Below are 10745 nucleotides of genomic sequence, written 5' to 3' on the forward strand. Positions count from 1 at the left end.
AGTGAATAATCTCCCTCGCTGTCAATATTGAGTCATAGAGTCAGAGAGATGTTCAGCATTCAAACACACCCTTCGGTCCAACTTGTCCATGACAACCAGATATTCTAAGCTGATCTTGTCCCATTTGCCAGCATTTGGTCCACATCCCTCCAAACCCTTCAATTCATGTACCCATGCATAAGTCTTATAACATGGCACGGTGGCTCAGTGGTTAGCATTGCTGCCTCACAGTGCCAGGGACCTGGGTTCGATTCCAGTCTCAGGTGACTGTCTGTGTAGAGTTTGCAAATTCTCCCTGTGTGTTTGTTGTTTCCTCCCACAATCCAAAAGTGTGCAGGTTAGGTGAGTTGGCCATGCTAAATCACTCATAGTATTCAGGGATGTGTAGATTAGGTGTAAATGTAGAGTGTTCGGATTGGGGAATGGGTCTGGGTGGGTTACTCTTCAGAGGGTCGGTGTGACTTGTTGGGCCAAATTGCCTGTTTCCACAATGTAGGGATTCTAAAAATTCTAACATCAGGTCAAACATTGCTCATTATGACCTGCCACTCCCCTTCACCTGATGAATCAGTTCTCCTGTCATGTGTACAACTTTTAGAGGATGCAATGATGTTGCAAAGGATACCAAATTTAGTAGGTGATTTTAATGTCCATCACCAAGAATAGCTTAGTTGCTCCACCACTGATTGAGTTTACCAAGTCCTACGACATAGCTGCTTAACTGGGCTTGCATCAAGTGGGGAGGGAACCAGCAAGAGGAAAAAATATACTTGACCTCATCCCCACCATTTTGCCTGTAGCAGATACATCTGTCTAAGACAGTGTTGGTAGGAGTGACCATTGCACAGTCCTTATGGAGACGATGTCTACCGTCATATTAGATTAGATTAGATTACTTACATTGTGGAAATAGGCCCTTCGGCTCAACCAACCCACCGAAGCGCAACCCACCCAGACCCATTCCCCTGCATTTACCCCTGCCCCTAACACTACGGGCAATTTAGCACGGCCAATTCACCTAACCTGCACGTTTTTGGACTGTGGGAGGAAACCGGAGCACCCGGAGGAAACCCACGCAGACACGGGGAGAATGTGCAAACTCCACACAATCAGTCGCCTGAGCAGGAATTGAACCCGGGTCTCTGGCACTGTGTGGCAGCAGTGCTAACCACTGTGCCACCGTGCCACCCTCTTCCTCCATCAAGTTCTGTGGCACAACTATCATAGCGACTGGAATTGATTCTAGCAACAATGGACAGATCTAGCAAGGCGAAACCATGCATCCATTGTGCCTTGTGGGCCATCAGAAGAATTGTATTTAATCAGAATCCCCAAGTCTATCATTCCCATCAATCCAGGGAGTCAAACCTGGTTTAATGAAGAATAGAGGATGGCATGCCAGGAGCAGCACCAGGCATACCTACAAATTTGATGCCAACCTCGTGAAGTTACAACACAAGTACTTGCATTCCTAGTTACTTTCAGTTCTGAAGAAAAATCATCGGACTCAAAATGTTAACTCTGCTTTCTGTCCTCAGATGCTGCCAGAACTGCTGAGTATCTCCAGCAGTTTCTGTGTGTGTTCCATCTTTCTCTGGTCACTCTCTGTGATTGAATTTTCTCGAGTGTTTTGTGAGCGTCAAAGCAGCTCCTCCCCCCCCAAACCACCCCTATGTGTTCTGAGTCCTGATGCTGTGTTCCTCAAATTTTTGGTTGAAAGACTTCTCTTCAAATGGATTAATCATCATGCACCCCAATCTAAATTATTGTATGTTAAGTGCAACATGTAAAGTGGGTTTTAGTGATTCTTTTAAGAGAATACATTTAATTACACTGGTGAGATGGGTGTGCCTCTTTCTTAGTGTAGTGTCTATCTTTGGCAGTAGTGCAAATACAGTGGGAGCCCATGAAAGCCTAACAAAGAGAACAGGAGCTGAGCAAAAGAACAGAAGTCCATGATGAGCAGAACACAGCAAAAACACAATCCAGTGAGTGCACTAGATTTGCAGGGAGTATGCACGAGCACAGGGAGAGTAAAGCAGGGATCCAATTACTACTTACCAACTTATTCGTGTTTATGGCATCCTGAGCAGTTTCCCATACCTGCACATTATCCATACACAATAGAGACAGTGGAAAGTCTTTGTAGGATCCCACATTGACAACCACTGAATCAGAAGAAAAAGAGAACACTCAGTTCTAAGGATAGTTACCCATTTATTGAATGAACCACCTTTTCAGTGGTGCTTCATGTACCAGTGGGCTTTTGGTAATGACAAAAAATGGAGAGTCACAGATCAGTGCCCTGTCTAATTTTTCCTTTCCACTGACTACAACCATTGCCACAGTAAAGTGTTAAGAATACAAAGGTTGGAATGGGAAATGCCTGTTTAGTTGCTTATGCTAATATGTCCCCTAATGACCTTTGCAGTGTATTTCTGGGGGAGTCTCTAATTTGGAGGATTCCCTAAACTCAAAGGTACAATATTTAAGTGAAGTTCTATAGTGTGTGTCAATCTCCATTAGTACACTATGCACAACCTGACCTGCTGCCTTCCACAGAGATGTTCACCTTTCCCTGTCTCAAGTTCTAGCAACAAGGTTATGATTCTGTGTTTTGAATCAGCTGTGCTCACCCCGCTGATAGTGAAATAAGTGATAACAGGGCGCTTCTATCAACATTTGAAAGTTGTATTCTAGTATTAATAAGTTTGTTATCAATAGCTTCCTTGAACTATTGATTAAGTCTGCACAATTCTTTTACTTTTCTAGCTCTACTGTTAGGCAGTAATTAAGTCTTTACACATGTGCAGTTTCCTATTCCAGTAGGATTTATTTCACTGAGATCTGCACTAAAATTAATCTATCTTCTTTGACGTCACATTTGGAGTTGGAATGGCATGATATTTTCCTATATTTTGGGAAAAGAAAAAGTATGCTTTTTTTATGGTTGGAGATGTGTGTTCACCTCATTGCTGTTTTATTGGCAGTGCTATTTTGCTACATCCAGTGTAACTCCTCAACTCCCAGAAAGTACCTTTGAGTTATATTCAGTGGGAAAACATGAGACACTGTTCAGAGCGGTACCATTTTCTTCCTTCATTGAAATGTACCTACTTACTAGGTCTTGTCATCAGCAGGATGAATCATTCTTTGTATTATTCAAGAACGTTGGCTGAAATATTTCTTGCCAAAATATTTGAAATACTTATTTCTTCACAGAACCAACATTTTAGTCATTCATGGTTAAGACTAATTAAACAGACAGACATGTGCATTGCTGTGTTGGATGTGAAACAAGTGTTGGGAATGAAACCTTGTGATAAAAGAAACAATAATTTAAGGTGGCTGCATCAGTCCTTCATAGATGAACCAACATTGGTAAGTGCCAAATTGACTTTGAAGACTTTCCACTTCTGAATGTCCCCCTCTTATCCCTGTCAGAATTAAAAGAATACAATCTTGTTTATTGTGTGAACTCGTCACTCCAGATCATGTCACAGCCAAAAGAACATAAAGCACATGAAAGTTATTAGTTCACCAGCTATCCCCTTCAATTGGGAACATCCCTAGTACTTTTCATTCAGATTATTTTGAAAGTCTCTTTAACTATGTAGTTACATTCTGCCCTTGTTTTATCTATGGGAGTAGTGACTCAAGAATGAGACCTATTCATGTAACATTTTTCAATGGTGTTAACTATGGATTTTAGCTTTACACGCAATTTGAATTGAAATCCATGTAGCTCGTTTAATCTGCCTGACCAGAAGAAATTTGTTTTTGTAAATCAGAAATACATTAGGCTCCAAATGATTAGGATATGCATTTTGAAGGACAGGAGTGGGAGATGACAGAGCAACGTGGAAGCAAAACTGAAACAGTGCCTCTCAATGCTTTAATGTTATTTTTACCCTTTCAGATCACGTGTCTGTAAGTAACTTCTAAATGGATTGCAGTTGTAAAGTGCTTTTATGTATTTCTGGATATTGTCCTTACAAGGAAAGTGATCAAAAATGAATTATAGCTACAGTTGTTGCCAGCTGACATTCAGTGAAACCTTTCATCATTATATGGCAAGAGAAATATCCATTTTTTTGGAGCTCTGGCATTTCTGTTAGTTATCTGGCTTTGTAAATGCAGTTAGGCCACTTGTCCACTAGAAAGGTTGTCATCTTTTTCATGGATTCTGAATGATCCTTCACCAAAGTCCAAACACTGAGTATGACCCTCCAATACATTTAATTGTTCTATATCATAGTTTTCAAAGAAGTTTAAGGTTTGTTCAGTATCAGTATAAAATAGTGTTTTATTCCTTTAGTCTCTTAGTTTTTTTCCTTTCATACCATTCAACACAGAAGTAAAACTTTAAGAAAAGAGAGGGATGCTTATAATATAATAAATAATGCCTTTTTATGTTGTTAAAAGCATGCTAAATATTACATTATTTTATCTTATAGACAGATCATATTCTTTGGGAGATGTCTCAGTTTCCTGTGTGTTTAGAAGGAAATCTATTTGGAAACATCTTAACAATAAATTCCTGTGATCCAGTCAACAGTCACCAAAAATGGAAATTTACCAACTATTATGAAGATTGAAGGAAGTAACAACAATAATAGTGTCACAAGCATTTTCAAAGCATTATGATTGAAACAGTATCTGATCGGATGGATACCAAGATAAGTGAATATTAAACAAAGGACGTTGAGCCATCTAAATAATGTGCAAATATCTTTTAAAGAACAAATATTTTCAGGTTGGGTCCTGAGAGAACTGGAACACAGGGGTTAAGTAATACTTGGCTTCCAGCAGTGACAAATAGTTTTCTGCTCTAATAGAAAAGTTAAACCTTATTTAGGTTTGATCTGCAAAGGTGGTGTATTTTTCTACCTTGTTTTTTAGAAAACTGTGGAAAATAATTTATTATAACAAAAAATGTTAATCTGTGAATTAATGTAATTTGGACACATTCCCTTTGTTGAGTGCCTTTAAAAGTATTCTTTCATATTTATATAAAGGAGGGAAGTTTAACAGTTCAAATCCAAATGACAAAATGACAAGATTTGGTGAGATGATAAAAAAAATTAATAAAACATGAGTAGTTTTAATTGTAGGCTTTCAAGTTTTTATTTCACTCATTATAACAATTTTACTCACTAGTTTTTTTTATTAAATTACTTTCTGTGTAATTTTCTGACAACTTAGCTTGTAAACGTTTTCTTTTAAACTCAGTTTCAGGTGCCTTGACCAATATATTTCACAGTAGGTTTTTGCTAGAATGGTTTGTTGATCAATTGCAAGTCTGCACACCTTGTAGAACCTGTAATTCCAAATTTGTAATCACATCCATTTCATAGACAGTCTGCAATTAGCAGAATGGCAACTGTGGCAATAAAGATCTAAAGTAAAAGTAGTATAAGTTGCAAGGTACTGTGTATGTTGTTCAAGAACAGTTCTCCATAAGATCAACAGAGCAAAAAATTGGCTTGATTTCCTTAGGCTGCAGACAGTAAGTTACAGTATGGAATGCTACAAAATGCATATGGTTGGTATATCATTAAAAGGGATACATCTAATCCTAAAAGAGATACCTACAGAGACAGTGGATGCAATGGTTGTATTTTCCCCAAAATTATTGGGTTCTGGAGAAGTAACTGAGGAGTGGGAAACTACTAATTTGACAGTCCTAATTAAAAAGGAAAAGGAGGCAAAAGTCAGAAAACTATAGACCTATTAGCTTAACATCTATTTTTGGAAAAATATTAGAATCAATCATCAAGGAAGGTAATGTCAGAAAATTTGGAAAACCATAATCTAAGCAAGCAGATACAGCAGTTTCGTGAAAGGAAAATTGTGTCTGACTAATTTATTAGAGTTTTACAAGGAAATTTCAACTAGAGTTGATAGAGGGGAGCCATTAAATGTATTATATTTGGATTTGCAGAAGTCGTTCGACAAGGTACCTCACCAAATGTTAAGCAATAAGATAAGCACCCACAGTGTTGGAGGTAGCATGTTGGCATGGATAGAGAATTGGTTAATGGGCAAGATACAGCACATAAGGGGTTGCATTTCAGGTTGGCAACCTGTGACCGGTGGGTTCCACCAGGGATCAGTGCTGGGACTGTAACTGACATTTAATGACTTGGAGGGAGAAAGTGAATGTACTATAGCCATATTTGCAGACAACACAAAAATAGGTGGAAAGGCAAGTTGTGAAAGGCATACAAAAAGAGAGAGATACAGATAGTTTATTTAAGTGGGCAGCAAGTTGGCCAATGGAGTGTAATGTGGGAAAATACAAAGTTGTTCATTTTGGAAGGGAGAACAAAAGAACAGAATATTATTTAAATGGAGAAAACCTGTGGAAAACTGTAACAAAAAGGGACATGGGGGTTCTTGTGCACGAAACAGAGAGAGCTAGCAGGTAATCAGGAAGGCAATGGAATGCTGCCCTTATTTAAATAGAGCTTAGAATATAAGGTTATGGACTTTTGACTCAATTATACAAGATGTTGATGCAACAGTGAACAATTTCGGTCCCCTTATTTAACGAACAATATTAGTCAATCGGAGACAGTTCAGAAAAGTTCAACTTGGATGATCTGTAATATGGAGAGATTAACTTGTGAGCAAAGGCAAAACAGGTTGGGACTCTACTCACTACAGTTTAGAAGAATGAGAAGTTGTCTCGTAGAAACATAGGATTCATAAGGGGCTTGACAGTTTAAATGCGAAGAGGATGATTCCCCGTTTGGTAGCATCTACAACCAGAGGGCATAGTCTCAGAATAAAGGAGTGTCAATTTAAGACTGAGATAAGGAAGAATTTCTTCTCTCAGAGGATTGTGAATCTTTGGAACTCCTCGTCACAGAGAGCTTTGGGAGCAGAGTTCTTGTTCATATTTAGACTGAGATAGAAAGATTCTTTATCAGTAGGGAATCTAGGGTTATGGGGAAAAATGCCGGAAAGTGGATATGAAGAATGTTGGTTCAGCCATGATTCTATTGAATGGCAGAGCAGACTTGAGGGGTTAAACAGCCTACCCCTGTTCCTGTTTCTTATAGCCTTATAGGTTGTCTATTGAATTCGGGAGAATCAGTACCTCTGAGCCCAAAGTTCTGGGTTCAAGTCCCACTCTAGGACTTGATGGCCAGGGAAGGTGGATTCACAACATAATCAAAGAGCTTGAGTGGCAAATTGCAAATCCTTCCAATGTACACCAACAACAGGCAGAAGAGCTAAAGAGATTCCTGGTTAGCTAAATAATGGAAAAGAAAATCAATGCTTCTGCTATCTTTATTCAGCACTTCAAAGAACTGTGTGTATGTAAAAGCGCATGTTGCTACAAAACCACAGGATGTGTGTATCAGATTTGTGCCAAGCACCATTCCCATCCCCATTCTAGTGATGACTTCAGCACCATCTAACACTGGAGAAGTACATTTTGCAAGGACTAAATAAAGACTTGAGCTCTTTCTGCTTAGCAGAAAGTTTGAGCAGGCATTTTAATTGATATTTGCTATTGATAATTAAGATATCAATTTTTTAAAATATATCTTACAAGAGATTTCTGTTTTGTAATTGTAGCAGAATGTGTAGTTATGTGCCTTAAGCACCAGTTGGTGTCACCGTTTCCCTTGCAAATACAGCTGTGCAGTGATACAGGATCGACAAATTAAAATCTAGCGGTCAGGAAAATTTGAAAATTAGGGGAAATCAAAGGCTTTTGTATACATTTGTTTCTTTAATTGTAAACAACTCCCACTCAACAAGAATGATTCATGTGTTTCTTTTGCATAATTGTTTCATTTATTTTGTTCATGGAAGGCGGCCAAGGTAGTTGGACACATAGGAATGTGGTTCATTTTCTCAACTTTGATTGCTAGGCAATCTTTTCATAATGTCACATTATTGTTGATATAAAATAATTTATGAAATAAAGAGGCAGGTTTTTTTCTTTCTGTCCAAAAAGAACAAGATGCTATTTAATTAGTAAATGACTTGCAAGTAAATCATTGTAAATACCTTGGTCATGGTGATTACTGAAGGCTTGATTCAGAAAATATTTTGTGATGGCTACAGGCTGACACCAACTTCCAATGTTTTTGAATCTGATAAGTCAGACTGCTGCATTGTGTTTCTTGTTTTTAGCCATTTTATCTGAAAAGCTGTTTTAATTAAAGGGAGCATTCATTCGACATTTACTCAGCCACCAATGGTTTTGTAAAGTTATTACTTTTAGCCCAGTTTAATGTTTTAAGTCCCTTAATTTTAAGTATATATTTATTTTGCCATGTTCCACTCAAGAGTTATACAATAACCTGCTTCTAGGCTCTTTTCACGAAGCTTCATGAAGAGTTGTGTGCAATTTGGGATGACTTTTGTTCCAAATCTCAGACAAGCCATCAACAGATGTATTGAACAGGCAGAACCTTCCCTCACTAGCATGAGCAAAATTGGAAAATCCTAACATGGGAATTGTGTGCAACAACAAATGTTGCAGTTGAATATGTAGGTCGATTCACAAAGCCAGTTAATGTTTCTGCAAACATTTCTGTGCTGTGTAGCCTGCGTAGCACTGAAGATGTTGCCAAGTCGGGAGATAAAACATTTGCAGAAAAATCAACCAGCTTGGTGAACTGACCTATAACTTCAACTACAACCCAAGCTACAGATCTTCAGTGTTCTATGGTACTATGTTTTGGAGTGTTAGCCCACGTCACACTTCTTATAGCTAGCTGAATATTTCACAGAAAAATGCAGGTGACCACCAGCAAATATATTTAGTTTTGTAGCATTGACATGAATGAATGCAGGAAATAAAATCTCATATTCTGAACTGAAGTATACTTAAATTCTTTATAATGATAAATTTAAATTTTAAACTTCTGACTGCCAGTATATCTACTAAATTGTTTTACCTGACAATTTCAAGTAACTTTAAGAAATGTTAAATTAAATTAAGACTATTGTCTACGGTAATAGAACTATATGATGTATGAATATTAATTAGGTTCAGTACTCTATAGTTTGTAAAATTGTGAAAATGTAGAAAATGAAGTAAGTGTACCTTAATAGCAAAGTTAAATTAAACAGTAAATAGTGGAATTGTGCAGCAGATGTATTTAGAATGATGTACAACACGACATCCTGTATTTGAAACAGTGCACAATTTATAAAGGATTCCAGGATTTATTCAACATGTCAAGTTGGTTTAGCATTGTTATCATTGTATAATATATTTTAGTATAATCTATGCTGGCAATTCAGTTTACTAATTGCTTTTGTATCCGTGTGCTCATTTTAGATGAGATCATTAAACCTTTGCAGATAAATATCCATCATTTTATTCAGCAAGTAGGGAGTTCTCCTGCTATCTTAGTCAGTATTGCCTCAAAACTGATGAAAAGTCTCACACCTGAAATTTTAACTGTTTCTTTCTCCAAGATGCTGCCAGACATGCTGAATATTTCATGGAGTTTCAGTGTTTATTGCAGACATCCAGCATCTGCAGTATTTGCTTTTATACAATTTAATGAGGTTATTTCTTCTAAAATTGACAGTACTAATTTCAATGTGGAATCAGAATGGAAGGAACATGCCACACATCAACACGTATAATTCCATAAAATTGTTTTTGAAATGCTTTGCTGGCATTTTTAGTGCTCAATGCTGAAACTACTGTTGCTTAATGGGGGTGATCTCATTAATACTGGCACTCTGCTGTTGAAAAGCATACCAATATAAATCTTCTGGACTGCTTCAAAGGATAAAAATTATTGGTAGATCATTTCTTCCAATACAGTCTTTTGCAACATTTGTTTGACTAAATTTATGGTTAGGAAAAAGTGAGAACTGCAGATGCTGGAGATCAGAGCTGAAAAATGTGTTGCTGGAAAGGCGCAGCAGGTCAGGCAGCATCCAAGGAGCAGGAGAATCGATGTTTTGGGCATAAGCCCTTCTTCAGGAATGAATGTATCCAAGGAGCAGGAGAATCAATGTTTAGGGCATAAGCCCTTCTTCAGGAATGAATAAATTTATGGTTATGTGATAATCAGCATGATATTCCCATTCTACCCATGAAACATGAGCTTCATGAAGACAAAAACTATAGAATCCAATTGCCATTGTGACATCCTTCTCCTTCACTCCTAGTTGGAAAATAATTAAATTTAATTGTCCAAAAAAATGTTCACTCAGTGGTATAGCTAGAGGAATATTAAATTACTAATTCTCACGATTATAATATTTCCAGATGTTATTGTCTACTTAGCAGGACGTAACATTTGTCACATTGCACTTTTTATTTTGTTACTCAGTCTTTGTGTTCCATTGACAAATACTGCTTAATAGGTAAAACGGTAGTGTGTTGAATTCTGACAGAAACTCTTGAATGCAAATACACCAGCATAGCTGTGCCTGTCCAGAGTGAACATTTATTAGAAAAAAGTTGATAGTTGAATGGACTTTCAAAATTCCTTTAAAATATTTTCAGTATTGCCCAAGTTATTTCCTTGTGTTAAGTTGATTTTAAAATTTGAATATTATATTACATTCTGCGCGGAAATATAGCATATATGCATTAGAGCTGTCTGACCCAAAAATGATGCAGAACCGTAATTGGTTTACACTCCTCTGAAGCAAGGACTGATGTTAAGCTGGCAATTAGAGAATAATAGGTGCATTAGATAGAAATCAATTCAGTAGAAAAAAAGCATTCAGTAACTGCATGCCTGTACAAC

General features: G+C 37.4%; 1 protein-coding gene across 1 annotated transcript in view; it reads left to right on the plus strand.

Annotated features, from left to right (window-relative positions):
* The window catches only part of LOC140482243 (polypeptide N-acetylgalactosaminyltransferase 5), a 73495-nt gene extending 68387 nt beyond the window's left edge, over positions 1–5108 (plus strand). The window contains exons 9-10 of the mRNA XM_072579376.1: positions 3223–3381; positions 4458–5108. Coding sequence (XP_072435477.1) covers positions 3223–3381; positions 4458–4598 — 300 coding nt within the window. The 3' untranslated portion in view covers positions 4599–5108. The remainder of the gene's footprint in view (positions 1–3222; positions 3382–4457) is intronic.
* The last annotated feature ends 5637 nt before the right edge of the window (positions 5109–10745 follow it).

The sequence above is a fragment of the Chiloscyllium punctatum genome, chromosome 10 (assembly GCF_047496795.1).
Source record: "Chiloscyllium punctatum isolate Juve2018m chromosome 10, sChiPun1.3, whole genome shotgun sequence".
Taxonomy (NCBI): Eukaryota; Metazoa; Chordata; class Chondrichthyes; order Orectolobiformes; family Hemiscylliidae; genus Chiloscyllium; species Chiloscyllium punctatum.